At 36.4% G+C, this 16,268-nt stretch overlaps 2 protein-coding genes across 2 annotated transcripts in view; both read left to right on the plus strand.

The window, feature by feature from the left end:
* Positions 1-16,268, plus strand: part of LOC307169658 (uncharacterized protein) — a gene marked incomplete at its 3' end in the record, with an annotated part of 85,971 nt that overhangs the window by 36,648 nt on the left and 33,055 nt on the right. The window lies entirely within an intron of this gene.
* Positions 952-7,832, plus strand: LOC307170532 (GTPase IMAP family member 7-like; the record flags this gene model as incomplete). The annotated part of the gene is made up of 3 exons (XM_079891656.1): positions 952-975; positions 4,883-4,921; positions 7,084-7,832. The coding sequence occupies exons 1-3, from the start codon at positions 960-962 to the stop codon at positions 7,830-7,832; spliced, it is 804 nt and encodes a 267-aa protein (XP_079747782.1). The 5' UTR covers positions 952-959.

Below are 16,268 nucleotides of genomic sequence, written 5' to 3' on the forward strand. Positions count from 1 at the left end.
AATATCTATAGTTGCTTAATATGGTCTGATGGCTGTAACGGGTGAATGGTTGAATGAATGAATTAATAGTTGTATTTGAGTGGTTAAATACATTTTATATTGTACATTTTGTATTGTAATTCACCTGCTCGGGGACTGCAGATGGAAACTAGCTCAAGCTAAATCATGTTTATCGAGACATCAGTAGCTGTATTAGTATCAGTGATACTGCCCTTTAATTAGGAAATATACTTAAAATATACTGTCTTTATGTTGTTTCTACATTAATATGTAGATTAACTGTGAAATTATTAAATTATAAAATACTTTTAATTGCGATTAATCGTGATTAATCACAGAAAAAAATTCTGATTATAGTTAATTTTTTTAATCGATTGACAGCACTATTAAGAAGACAAATAGGCAGAGGGAGAAATGAGGAAGCATCAATTCGAGTATTGAGAAGCACCAAAGATCTTCAGTATAACTTGAATACTAAAGGTAAGAGCCTATTATTCAGCATTAGAGCGCCACCCTCTGGCTGAATCATGCAAGGACACAAAACCTCTTACAAAAGTCTTTCTGCATGACAAGAATGAAAAAGTTAAATTCTTTTAATTTAATCTATTTATTTATTTTATCTTAATATATATATATATATATATATACCGGTATATATATATATATATATATATATATATATATATATATATATATATAGTAATGTTTCCAAACTTTTGACTGCTACTGTATATGAAATAAGAATTTTGAATAATGAAAATGAGTTTGTTCTATTATTCATTTGTTCACTTATTCTGTTAATCAGAGTTGAAGAATAAACCGCATCTTCCGTATTTTATTCATGGTTTAATAATAGAATTAATGGACAGAATAATGTAAAATGACTTCTTTCTTATCTCTGCAGGCGTGGCACAGGTGAGTCTCGTCTTTCGTTTTGATTTCAAGGTGCTGGTGTTGAAATGGCGTCGAGTTCAGGTAAGAATCAAATTAAGGCACAAATATAGTCTATGCAGAAAAATGTTCTCAATGATTTTTGCAGTGTTTATGAAATATTAGCCAATAGCAGACAATGGTTTACTTCTTTTAGTTGTTTCGTGCTCTTATATGTATGTTTAAAAGTGCCAGTGAACACCAGGAAGAAGAATAACTGACTTATATAAAAGGCTACATCTCACATTTATTTTTACACATCAGTTCTGTTATCTTGGCCAATGTTATTATAGTTTAGCATTTTTAATTTCGAATTAACAACCAAAAGGTAGACATTTTAATTTAAGCTTGCAGTGACGCAAACGTAGCATCACAATCTTAAAACATGTTGAGTTTGATCAAGACTTTTTACTCCATAAATCTACACAAGCGCCAACTGAGGATTGACTATGCAGTGTTCACTTCTCCCTGAGCAAGTGATAAATGAAGTTCACTACCTGACAAAATGCGTTCAGATTCATAAATATACATACAGATACATTACATTTCGGAGGCTCGTTTCAAAGTTCAAGGAGAATATTGTGCAATGCAACTGCAGTACTTTATTATCTCTGTTATATTTAAAGTTTATACTCTCAGTGTCTGCTATTGGTAAGTAGCTACTTTAGTGGCTTAAGCCCCTGATTATTAAACACCTGTCGGGGATTTCAAGGAAAAGGACTCAAATGCAAAAATGCGACTCAAAATTTATTGAGTAAAAACAGTCAATCATTGTCCCAGCAAAAGATCAAAGTCCATACAGGTGACTAGATAACAGAGGAAGAGGTCAGGAAGCAAACAGATGAGCACGTCCCTCAGGTTAGACAGGAACAGGGAAAAATCCAAATCCGAGCCGGCAGCCAGTTTATACAGTCCATAAAAACAGGCAGAGTTTCAGACCCAGACAGACGATCACTTGACACATGTTAAAGCGTACACAGGAACAGATAAAAATACTCCATTGGAGCAAGTCACAAGCCAGAAGTAGCAGGAATCACTGGCAAAGGAAAACGGGCTGAATGAACAAAAGAACAAAAATCAAAAACAAGACAATTAAAATAAACATGTAGTCAAATAGACAAAACACACTGGCAATGAAAGAGAAAAACTTAAGGGGTAGAAATAGAAACACGTCAGAAAAGCATGAGAAACAGCTGTAAGTGCAAGCACGACATGTAAAAAACAAAAACACAGGCAGGAGGAGAGACAGATGCTTGTTTTTTTCCCAAACCAGTTTAGCGGAAATCCCGCCCTGCAGCTAATTCTAAAGATTTCATTGGTCATGTCAATCACTGTACTGATTGCCTACACCAAACACTGATCCCTAAACCTACCCGTCACTGTAACCTTAAACACTGAAATTAGCTGCAGGGCGGGATTTCCGCTGAACTAGTTTGTGGGAAAAAAATCACGTGAGACAGATCAAACCTGCAAACCTCTCTTTGATTTTAAATTCCCCATGTAGTCAATAGTTTTATCCCTTAAAACACATCTTTGATTTTTTTCCTTCAAAAAAATTTCTTCATGTCACACCCTTTCCTCATTTAGTATGCGCGGTTCTATGAATATGCAAACGAGCCCCGCCTCCACTCACTCACTCAGCTGATCTGACGTTGATCTGATTGGTTACAAGGTAGTTTGTGACGTCAGAAACACCAGCGGTTTCAAAGCGTGTTTTTGAGACTGTCTTTGGTTCACTGCAGTTTTAAAGGAGACATATCATGCTTTTAAATTGTTCCTTTTTACATATAAATCATACATTTGTGGTCTATATAAAACGGAACTGCAATGCTTGGGTCTGAATTCCTCATTATTATAGCTCCACGGGCCCCTTTTCTACCCCTTTTCTGAGGTGCTTCTGAAAGCAACTCGTTTTGGTGCGGTCTCTTTAAATACAATTGAGACACTTCATACCCCGCCCCCTCTCCAGTTTGCAGAGGTTCAACTCCACCCCGTTCGGCCATTTTTGTAGTCTGATAGCAGAGATACGATTATCTAGCAGCACAGAAACTTTTTATTCACACGTTATTAACAAAAAGTCAACAACGGAAGACTTGTCCAGCCAGCCTTACATGTTCGAGCCAGAGTTGGAGCCGGAGCGAAATGAAAATGAAGACGACGAACCTGCAGAACATCTTCATATGGATGTATCGCAATGGTGTGTTACTGTATTTATACATGAAACTTTGGTCTTCCGACCTTTTACCACCGTGTCGATTTATTTTGATTAATATGTGCGAGGGAGAGAGAGCAAGACAGCGTCTAGTTTGGAGACGGTGTCTTGTTTACACTTTCGCTGGGCTCTGAGAGAGTGAGCGCGCGCGCGCGAGACCGGGTCTCTCTCTCTCTCTGCTCGTTCTTTCAGTTAAACATGCGTCCTGTCACAAGCGCGGCAGTTCATCTACATTAGACGGTGTAATGAAGCGTGTGGGTTACTACATCCAACAACAGATCATTTTAACTTACCCTCTCGTAACTTCTGCATCCTTTAGCTTGGACTACAAAATTGCAGCGAGAAATAATAATGGCGGATTGCTCGAAGTGTTGGGCTGGAAGAAAATGTCCTTATTTGGCAGTTCCGCTGCAAATGCTGTGACGTAATAGTTCACAAAACGTCATAGATAACAGAAAAATCGGAACAGGTTGAAAAATATGACCAAAACAGAATATAAAGATATCAACGAAGCACCTGAAGAGAATAATTTCATCTTTTCTGTACTTCTAAACACATTTAGCATGATATGTCCCCTTTAAGGAGGAAATACTCAGCAATGCTGTCGACTTATGAACTTACACATGGTTTGTCTTAAAGCACATTAAAAACACCACATAAGCCCTATCCGGACGGGACTAGTGTAACATGGAGAGGAGGCGTAAAGTAATAATTACCAGAGCTTCTCTGTGATTTTAGTCCCGTCTGAATGTGCATCTCAGTGATCATTATGGACAACAATGTCAGTAAAGATTACGGCGACTTTTACCTTCAGTAAAAAGGGCCGGAAAAATTACCTCAGCTAATACTAATCGTGTGCAAATAGACCCGCTATATATTTCATCATTTCCTGTTTAAAAGTAGTTTTCCGTGGGTTTTTCAAGTATGTAGACTCTTGAAAAAGCATCAGTTGCGTTCTAGTCGCTGGGACGAGTCTGTGGCAAAACTCAAGTGTTTTCCACACCATTCAGATCAGAAAGAAGATCGAAAGCACTTGTTAGAGGCACAAAACATCTCTTAGCGTTAGATAAGTGATTATCACCAACACAATCCAATCTGAAGTTAATTAATACATCATTCAACCGGGCATAACTGTTTTATATATATATATATATATATATATATATATAGGTTATATGTGTTTGCGCACATGATATTAGGAAGCAGCGTAATGCACACATGACGACAGGAGTGACGGTGATGCGCAAATCGAGTTATCCCTCTCATTTCTGCTAGTTTACTGAGATATCTTATCCTGTGTGAATTGGCCATTAATATTACAGACGTCCTGTGGTAAAATTACATTACTTCATCTACCCTTTAAAGTTAATCCCGCCGAATAGGGCTATAGATAAACAACATTAAAAGCTGTATTTCCACCACAGGGGGACTTTAATAAAATATTTTTTTATTTATGGCAGTAGGTATTCTAAAGTGAACAAGGAACAATGTACTGTTGCCAATTAAGTGCTGTGCTCTATCTGTTATTATAGGTAGCCGTCATATTTGGCGGAGACGGTGTTACTTGTATCCATAACAACTGAGTGACCCTAAATATTGTGAAGATCTGCTGTATACCACTGGTCCATGATTTTGTATATGTATTTGACTGCATCTATAGTATTTATGTCCCTGTAAATCATTTCTTTTAAGTGGACTTAAATAAATAGTTAAAAAGTGTGTGATTTTTTTTTTTTTCAGCAGCAGGCAGAAGAAGTCCAAACTCTGATCGTCCTAACAGTAAGTGAATTAAATCACTGGCAGTGAAATGAAGATGTGAATGTATGTGTTCCTTTAATGAAACATTATGGGTTAAGGCCCGTTCACACCAAGGACGATAACGATAAAGATATAGTTCTAAAAATTGTTCTCCCTATTAAAGAATAGCAGACATTAACGATAATGGCACAGAGAAACGATATCGCTGGAATCACTTTCAGAACGATTTTATCCAGTTGCTGAACAATAAAAACATTGACAGCCAATCAGAATCCATCCTTCTGTAACGAGATTGAGCATTTAAAGCGACAGATAAGCATACGCTTATAATAAAAAGATTGATATTGTCCACTGGTGTAGACGCTAATATAGTTATCTTTTTAGTTATTGTTCTTGGTGTGAACGGGCCTTAAGTCTTTTAAATTATATGAAAGGTCTGTGAAAATATATACTGAACACAAAACATTTAAACTTCTACTTTTCATATTGCAAAAATGGATGATAATGATGATCATTTTATGATTAATAATAATTATACACTTTTTATTTAAAAAAAAAACTAAAAAACAGCAACATTAAACCAGTACATACAGCAATGTACTTTATTCCAAGACTTGTGAAACCATTTCCATTAGGTTTGTGTGAGAAACAGATCAATACACTAGTCCATCCAGCTCTTGGCCGGCATTTCAAGACTTCTGAACCTGTACGATAACTTTGGTTGAGGAACAGACTGACATAAGTTGTCATTCACTGAAACATATTCCAGTCCATAATTTCAGTTTATTTATTAATCACATCAGTGACGTCAGACGCTGTACAGCTGTACTTTTGATACAGTAGCCTACTCTATTTAGGGTTTAGGTTTAGAAAATTATCTCTGCATATTGTAGTTGAATATATTTCTGTGTTTTGTGTCATTCAAACATAAGAAAATATCAGAACATTTCCAAAGATTGACAAAATCCTTTGAACTGAAGTTCCAGATTCAGATATTCTGGAGGCCAATTTCAGCAGACACAAAATTTCACTTCCTGTTGGTGATTTACTGTGAGATCAGTCTGTTAACTGAGGACTATCATTAAAATTATCAGTTACCCTGAGAAATGATAGAGACCCACACATCAAACGGATCAGAACATCCAACCTCACATCACTCCTGATACTACATCAGACTAATAAATACTCCAACACAATATACAGCTGCTGTGTGATAAAACTGCACATTTTAGAGTGGCCTTTTATTGTGGCCAGCCTAAGGCACACCTGTGCAATAATCATGCTGTCTAATCAGCATCGTGATATGCCACACCTGTGAGGTGGATGGATTATCTCGGCAAAGGAGAAGTGCTCACTAACACAGATTTAGACAGATTTGTGAACAATATTTGAGAGAAATGGCCCTTTTGTGTACATAGAAAAAGTCTAAGATCTTTGAGTTCAGCTCATGAAAAATGGGGGCAAAAATAAAAGTGTTGTGTTTATAATTTTGTTCAGTGTAGATCAGACTAATATATACTCCAATACAATATTTTATACTACATCAGACTAATAGCAAACTAATATATACTCCAACACAATATTTTATACTACAGCAAACTAAAATACACTCCAACACAATATATTATACTACAACAGACTAATATATACTCCAGATGGATGAATCCTCTTCATTTTCAAAACACTTTCTCTCCAAATGTACCATCAAACTCCTGCTCTGTTAGGTTTATTGTACTGAATCAGTGTTAGAGGTCACGAATGCAGCCATTCTGTTTTTTTAGAGATCAAAAAGTGTCAAAGTATAAGTAATGAGTGAGTGTGTATGTTTGTTAGTGTGAGTGTGTGTGACTCAGGACAGTAAAACCAGAAACCCTTGTCCTTGTGGGGACATTTTTTGGTCCCAATGAGGAAAACAGCTTTTAAATCAGACTAAGAGGCTGTTCACACAGAATGCGTTTTTCCATTTCAATGCGCTACTTTTCCATTGTTTTCTTTGTAAACACGCGCTAGACAGACGTGTATAACCTCTTGCGTTTTTGATTTGTGAATAAGCCCTTAGTGATGTTTTTTAGAAAATGTAAAAATGCAGAACGTTTTGTGCGATGGTTAGGGTTAGTATAAGGGGAGAGAATATACAGTTTGTATGGAATGTCCCCATAAAACGTGTGTGTGCTTTTTTTCAGTGAGAGATCTGAGGATTGTTCTGCTGGGAAAGAATGTATCAGAAAACAGCCAAGTGGGAAACATTATACTGGGACCAGCATTGTTTCAGAGTAAAGCTGCATCATCCTATGTACATCAGCACAGTGTGATAATCAGTGGAACGGTGGAGGAGAGAAACCTCTCAGTCATCAACACACACCTGCTCCAGCCACAGCTCACACAGCATCAGATCATACAGGGAGTGAGAGAGTGTGTGTCTCAGTCTGCTCCAGGACCTCATGTGATCTTACTCGTACTGCAGTATAAGGACTTCAGAGAGGAGGACCTGAGAAGAGTGAAATATGTGCTGAACCTCTTCAGTGAGAAGGCCATTAAACACACTATAGTGCTGACTACTGATGAAGAGCCACGCACATCCAAATGGACTTCTATAGTAAAGAAAGACGGCATTTATAATTTAATAAAGGAGTGTGGAGGAAGACATCTTCAGTTTGATACAGGAAACCCAGGATGGCGCTCTGAGATGTTGAGAAGGACAGAGAAGATACTCAAGACAGAACATGAAGAATTTCTCATCTGTAACATGTATGAGTATGTAGATTATGGAACATCAGTGGATGAAGGTCCGAGCAGATCTGGAGGTTCAGTTCGAGGAGACGACAGAGACAAAGATGTAAAATTCTATCAGAGCACAAAATCAGGAAGTGATGGAGGAGGTTTGTCAAAGTCTTTTCTGGATCATTTCTGGAACTATTATTTTGTCCTTTGATACAGTCATACAGTAGTGCTACTTATTTTTCTCTCTGTCATTTTCTGCCTCTACTGCACTGTAAGAGTTATTTATTATTTTTAGTAATCTGCTTTGCTTTAGTCGAATTTTAACGTTTTAACGTTCCTGTCCGCATTCCTTCTGTATTATTACCGTTCCGAAACCGGTTTGATTAGAAAAAATACCTGTACTGAAAAGTAATCTGTACTAGTCACCAGTGTTCTCTTGATAATCTGTACCAGACCAGTAATCTGTACTAGATTACTAGATTGATTGTTTCCAAACGCAATGACTTCAGTTTTGTCTTTGTATAGCTGAAGAAAGTTTTGACACATCCAACTGCTGACTTCATCAATGCATTGGCACAGGGAGTCAATGGGGCTGTAATCGTTAGGCGATAGGGCTAAGTAGAGCTGTGTGTCGTCTGCATAGCTGTGGTAAGAGATTTGCTTCTTTCTCATTATTTGGCTCATTGGGAGCATATACAGGTTGAACAGGAGTGGCGCAAGAATTGAGCCTTGAGGGACTCCGCATGTCATGGATGTCCACTCAGACTTATGGTCTCCTATTCTCACATAATAACCTCTCCCATCTAAGTATGACCTGAACCATTTTAGGACTATCCCAGAAAGCCCCACCCAGTTTTCCAGCCTGTCCAGAAGTATCCCATACAGAAATGTAATATATGTCAATATATGTAAATTACATATATAATGTTAGTGCCCATGTATGTCTGCTGCATATATGAGAATATATGCAAAATTCATATATGTAAAACACATATACATATATGAAACATATATTTCAAAATATATCAAAAATGGCCGTTTTCATGTAAGTGCCATATATTTTCCCGTATATGCACATAAATGTGAAATATATGTAAGACGCATATATGTATACACGCATATATGGCGCATATATGTATACACGCATATATGACGCATATATTTATACATGCATATATGTACTTATTTCTATAGTACATACTTTCACATGTATTAGGGATACAAACCTTATATCTGAATGCCTTGAAATTAAATGCCTATAGTTGGAGATTGTCTATTGTGTGAATACCAAATATAGTATTTTAATACAATAATGCAGTGTTTTCTTTGTCATTTTTGACAAATACATCCACAAAGTACCATAACCATATGCCACAGCTTTAAAAATGCATCAGTATCACATGCATGTACACTGTAAAACTTTTCACTGTAAATTTACAGTTAAATACTGGCAGCTGGGTTGCTATTCACATACTGTATTTTTACAACACTACTACAGTAAACAGCATTTACAGTACTCCACTGTAATTACCAAATACAGTATATACCACATTTTACATTAAACTTGTCGACAGCAATAAATTGTATTTTTACAGGGAATACTGCTTTTATTATTACATAATTAAAATATTATACTTTAAGGTTTCATAAGAGTAGTCACACTAGGAAAAAGAAAACATTTTCTGGGTTTTAAAACATTTATTTAGTTAAATTGCCTTCTGTGAACATGTTGGCTGAATTACTTTTTAAACATAAAATGCAATTTTAACACTTAAACAGGTAACAGTTAGCACTTAATTAAAGGAATAGTTCACCCAAAAATTTAAATTAGCACATGATTTACTCACCCTCAAGTCATCCTAGGTGTATATGACATTATTCTTTCAGACGAATACAATCAGAGTTCTATTAAAAAATGTCCTGGCTCTTCCAAGCTTTATAACGACAGTGAAATGCTGTTTCTTTTTTGAAGTCCATAAAAGTGCAAACGAAATCCCATTCAAAGTCTGCAAGGTTTCGCAGAAGTGAGGACACCTGTAGGCTTACAGTGGTGTTCTTGTTTTGCACAACTTGGCCAGTTTTCTTTGAAGTTACTTGTCCTTTCTTTGTTTTTGATCCACGTTCAGGATTGATGTCAAGAAAGTGTCTAAAAGGCAGAAAAAAACAACAATTAAATATTATTAACTGAGTGTATATATTTTGACAAAGAGAGACAGCACAAAAGCGGTCTAAAACTGAACAACAAGAAAAAAATAAAATAAATGCAATGTTGGATGTTGTGAAAAAAAAAATGCAATGTTGGATGTTGTGATCAATAACTGATATTTTTTCTGCCCTGGTAAAATACATCAACTCAATGTGTCTGTTTACATGCACACTGTCAACTAACTAAATTTTTGGAAGTGGGGTTGCCAGATTTAAAGTTTTATTCTACAACTTTTGTCTACTCATCACCCAGCTCATTAAGGCAAGGCAAGGCAAGGCAAGTTTATTTATATAGCACATTTCATACACAATGGTAATTCAAAGTGCTTTACATACTATTAAAAATAATCAGAAGAAATAAGAATATACAAAACAGTTTAAAATAAAGAAACAAGAAAGAACTAAAAATAATTAAAACAGTTTAGAATAAAGAACAGTTTAAAATAAAGAAACGAGAAAGAACTAAAAATAATTAAAACAGTTTAGAATAAAGACTAAAATAAGACACAGTATAAACAGTCGGACAAACAGTGACACAGTGCTCATTCATTAAATGCAAAGTTAAACAGAAGTGTTTTGAGTCTGGATTTGAATGTGACTAATGTAGGAGCACATCTGATCTCCTCTGGAAGCTGGTTCCAGCTGCGGCTGGCATAATAGCTAAAAGCAGACTCACCATGCTTAGAGTGAACTCTTGGAACTTCTAGCTGATGTGATCCTAGTGATCTGAGTAATCTGTTGGGTTTGTATTCCGTGAGCATATCTGCAATGTATTGAGGTCCTAGGCCATTAAATGATTTATATACTAGTAATAATACTTTAAAATCAATCCTATAAGTAACTGGCAGCCAGTGTAATGACCTGAGTACTGGTGTGATATGATCATATTTTCTGGTTCTGCTAAGAATCCTGGCGGCAGCGTTCTGTATGAGCTGCAACTGTCTTATGGTCTTTTTGGGAAGGCCAGTGAGGAGTCCATTACAATAATCCACCCTGCTGGTGATGAAAGCATGCACTAGTTTTTCTAAGTCTTGACTGGAAACAAAGCATCTAATTCTTGCAATATTTTTCAGATGATAGTATGCTGATTTAGTTATTGCTTTGACATGACTATTGAAACTAAGGTCTGACTCTAAAGACACACCAAGATTCTTGACCTGATTTTTAGTTGTTTGACCTTTAGAGTGAAGGTATGCGTTCACCTTGAGAACTTCATCTTTGTTTCCAAACACAATGACTTCAGTTTTGTCTTTGTTTAACTGTAGAAAGTTTTGGCACATCCAGCTGTTGACTTCATCAATGCATTGAAGCAGAGAGTCAATGGGGCTGTAATCATTAGGCGATAGGGCTAAATAGATCTGTGTGTCGTCTGCATAGCTGTGGTAAGAGATTTGGTTCTTTTTCATTATTTTGCTCATTGGGAGCATGTACAGGTTGAACAGGAGTGGCGCAAGAATTGAGCCTTGAGGGACTCCGCATGTCATGGGCGTCCACTCAGACTTATGGTCTCCTATACTCACATAATAACCTCTCCCATCTAAGTATGACCTGAACCATTTTAGAACTGTCCCAGAAAGCCCCACCCAGTTTTCCAGCCTGTCTAGAAGTATTTTGTGATCGACAGTGTCAAATGCAGCACTGAGGTCGAGTAGAACCAGCACTGATAATTTGCCTGAATCCGTATTTAAGCGAATATCGTTTATTATCTTAATGAGCGCCGTCTCTGTGCTGTGATGCGATCGGAAGCCAGATTGAAAATTATCAAAGTATCCATTTGAGTTTAAGAATTTGTTCAGCTGGTTGAAGACAACTTTTTCAATGATTTTGCCTGTGAAAGGAAGATTTGAGATCGGTCTATAGTTGCTTAATATGGTCTTATCCAGATTGCTCTTTTTCAGGAGGGGCTTGACAACTGCAGTTTTCAGGGAGTTTGGAAAACTCCCAGAGAGAAGTGAGGCATTTACCACTTCTAGGAGATCTGCTTCTAAACAGTCTAACACACTTTTAAAAAAAGATGTGGGAAGTGTGTCAAGAGCGCAGGTTGATGTTTTAAGGTGCTGAACGGTTTCTTTCAGAATTGTGCCATCAATTTCTTCAAAATCAGACATAGTAACTACTTTCTCAGGTTGTAGTCTGATCTGACTGACCCCAGCACAACTCAAGGATGTGCTGATCACCTTTCTAATATTATTGATTTTCTCAGAGAAAAAGGTAGCAAACTCACTACACTTGCTATCGGAGAGCATTTCACTGGGAATCTGGCTTGGGGGATTTGTTAGTCTGTCGACAGTAGCGAAGAGATTTCGAGTATTATTTAGGTTTCTGTTTATGATATCGGAGAAGAAAGTCTGTCTAGCTTTGCCTAGTTCCATATTGAAAGCACGAATGGTGTCTCTATAGATGTTATAGTGGATTACAAGTTTTGTCTTTCGCCACATGCGCTCTGATTTTCTGCATTGTCTTTTCATAATTTGCACTGCTGTTGAGTTTCTCCAAGGTGCTTTTTGTTTACCATTCTTCCTGACTTTCACAGGAGCAATATCATCAATTACATTTTTAACCTTCGAGTTAAAAGAATCAAGGAGAGAATCAACCGAGTCAGCAGATATGCTCGGTCTTAGGGATATGGCCTTCATAAATAGTACACTAGTGTTCTCATTTAGGCATCTCTTCTTGACAGACACAGATCTAACTTCAATGGCAGGAGAGATCAATATATCAAAGAAAATACAGTAATGATCAGAGAGTGCGACATCCTTAATATCATTCAATGAAATGTTTAGACCCTTACTGATAAGTAAATCTAGAGTGTGTCCACGATTGTGTGTGGGCCCATGTACATGTTGAATCAGATCAAAAGTTTTTAAAACAGTATTGATTTCTTTTGCCATATTATTTTCTGCATTATCTATGTGAATGTTAAAATCTCCAGCAATAGTGAAACTGTCAAACTCTGAGGAAATTATTGATAACAGTTCTGTAAAGTCTTCAGCAAAGGCTGAAGAGTATTTTGGAGGCCTGTAAATAGTGATAAGTAAAATCCGTGGAGCACCTTTTAACACAATACCCAGATATTCGAAAGACGGGTAATTACCAAATGATATTTGCTTACATTGATAGACATCTTTAAAAAGAGCAGCTACACCCCCACCTCTCCTTCCAGCTCTGGAGACACTCATAAAGGTAAAGTTCGGAGGAGATGTTTCATTGAGAATTGTTGCACTGCAGCTGGCTTCTAGCCAAGTTTCATTTAGAAATATAAAGTCCAGGTTGTATGTGCTTATAAAGTCATTGACTAGAAGTGATTTATTTTTAAGTGAGCGGATGTTTAAAAGTGCTAACTTAACAGTCTTGCTTTTTGTGTCCACAATCTTAGTTTGTCGTGTGATAGGCACCAGATTAGATGGGTTTGCTGTACGGCTTTTAAAGGCCTTAGACTTTCTAACATGTGAATGAACAGATGATACAGGAACACTGGGTTCCCGCTTGTTCTGTAAACATTTGAGAAAGTTACTGTTATCACAGCGGGGACCCGGCACAAATCACTTGGAGCTGGTATCGGTTGCTATTAACAATATCATGCCCTCATCCGGTGCCATCAGAGTATCAGTGGAAAGGCAGTCTTTAGACTCTCCGTTTATATAGAGCACACACTGCCAGAATCCAGCCCAAACCTTTGTGACAGAAATAATTTAACTTAATTGCAAGCCTTGCAAGTTTATTGCATATATGACAACATGATTTACCAGACTAAATGCATGTTTGCACCCAAAAATTTTAATTCTGTCATTATTACTCACCCTCAAGACTTTTGTTCATCTTCGGGACACAAATGAAGATATTTTTGATGAAATCTGATAGTTTTGTCCTTCCATTGATATCAATATCATTGCAACTGTCAAAGCCCAGAAAAGTGGTAAAAACATTGGTAAATATATAGCTACAGTGGTTCAACCTAAATATTATGAAGCAGGGTTTCTGCACATTTTTTAAAGTCAAATTTAAGGCTTTTTAAAACCTTTTTAAGACCCGAAGAAATCAAAATTAATACCATGCATTAGGGGTGAGCAATATTGACAAAATATGTCTCGATCGATATTTTCAAAGTTTTCTTGATAATAATTAGATAACATTTTACGGATTGTGTTTCTGTGCTTGGTGCCATGGCTTGTTTAGGCCTGTTGACAGCTGACTGACAAAGATATTCATATTCTATGCAGTGGTCAGTTTACAGCAGTGACAGAAATTAACATTTTTTATTAAGGGGTAATATATTTGCCACCTTAAATTGATTTCAAGGGGCATTTTCACCTATATACGGACATTTGTAGATGTTTCAACAAGATATCTTTCACATCTACTGCAGTCAGATTCACCCGTGTTCACTCTGAAGGAATCACTCACATTAGCTGGGCACTTGTATGACACATCAAGGATGTTAAGAGGCTAAAAGCAGGTTTAAAAATTGAAGTCAACAGAGTGCAAATTTTAAAAAGAGGATAACACGGTGTAGGCAACACCGATTTTTGTCGTTGTTCTCTGTATTGACAGCACTCCAAATGTACAAAAAAATTAGCTCAATGTTAAAATTGACCGGAGTTCTCCTTTAAGGTTGCACTAGTTACATGGATTATTTAAATAATGTTTTTACTAGCTTTCTGGGCCTTAAAAGTTGCAAAGACGTTGCTGTCTATGGGTGGTTCAGAAACCTCTCAGATTTCATCAAAAATATCTTAATTTGTGTTCTGAAGATGAACGAAGGTCTTACAGGTTTGGAACGACATGAGGGCGAGTAATTAATGACAGAATTTTCACTAATCCTTCAACTGAAAACAACTTGCACCGATATATTAGGGCTGCTCGATTATGGGAAAAATCATAATCACGATTATTTTGGTCAATATTGAAATCACGATTATGTAACACGATTATTTCACATGACTTTGGGAACGTGTTGCATTTATTAAAAAGACACGGTAACACTTTACAATAATGTTAATTAGTTAACATTAGTTAATGTATTAACTAACATGAACTAACAATGAGAAAAACATTTGTTACAGTATTTATTAATCTTTTTTAATGCTAGTTAATAAAAATACAGCTGTTCATTGTTTGTTCATGTTAGTTACAGTTAGTTACAACTAATGTTAACAAATACAACCTTTCATTTTAATAACGTATTAGTAAATGGTGAAATTAATATTAACTAAGATGCTGTAGAATTATTGTTCATTATTAGTTAATCTTAACAAAGGCAAGTTAGTTATAATGCTAATTATTAATGAACCTTATTGTAAAGTGTTACCAAAGACACCTTTCAACAATTCTTAAAAATCGAAATGTGAACATTTATTGTACTTTTTGAACTATTAAAATAAATAATGTAACAGATAATACTTCAATGAGTATTTTAATAATTCCCGCAGGTCTACCACTTATAATGCGGGAAATTCCCCACAAACATTGATTCACTTTAGCATGTAGATTGTATGAGTATCTTAAATGAATCCACACAGATTATAAAATCAAATCAATAATTTTAAAACTTTCTCCAAGACGCAATTTTACAAACCGCGTGAGTGTTCAGCGGTGATGCGTCTCTCTCTCTCTCTGTCTCTCAAAATGCGCTGGACAAAGCAAGCGTCGAAACTACACATTCGCGTTTAGGAGTCGGGACATGATGGAATTGTCACTTGTACAATCGGGCCAGCATTGCATCGTAACTAAAGTTTATCATTTTCACTTCTTTTTAAGTCTTATCAGTTTAAACATTCAAGCTGAGAGAGTTTACGGCATCGGGAAGGGCGGATGTGCACGTGCGCGCGTCATTCAGAACACAAGACAAAATAAGAGCGTTCCTTCAAAACAGAAAATGGCAAAATAATCGTTTTTACTCGATTATACTATTTTGGTGATCGTTGGGAGCAAAAATCGAAATTGAAATTGAAATTCAATTAATTGCACAGCCCTACGATATATCTTAAAATATATGACTGCCACTGTTTTATCTCAAGATGCACACCAGTAATGTTTTTTTTATTTTTTTTTATGATACATTATTATAAAAGCTGCTTAAATACCCTAATTTATTAAGGCCTAGACCTGGCTTAAGCTAAGCCCTGTATGGAAACCAGGGCCATATTGTTCATACCAGTAGTCAACATAATAAATACTGTCAAGTCAAGGTTAGTGACACAATTCAGTCTAATATATATATATATATATATATATATATATACACATATATATGAATGGCAAATATGCCAATGACTAACCTCTGACCAAACTCAAGGTGCTGCCTCTTCCTGGTACTGCAAGCTGAAGTTATAGGAGGAGGCAAACAGCGCTGCCAGGCCAGTGATGAAGAGGCTGTGATCCTTCACACACACCTTGACCTTCCAAACTTAATATCCAGCACTGGTTGCTTAGAGATTGACCT

This window comes from Squalius cephalus, assembly GCF_949319135.1.
Source record: "Squalius cephalus genome assembly, chromosome: 13".
Lineage (NCBI taxonomy): Eukaryota > Metazoa > Chordata > Actinopteri > Cypriniformes > Leuciscidae > Squalius > Squalius cephalus.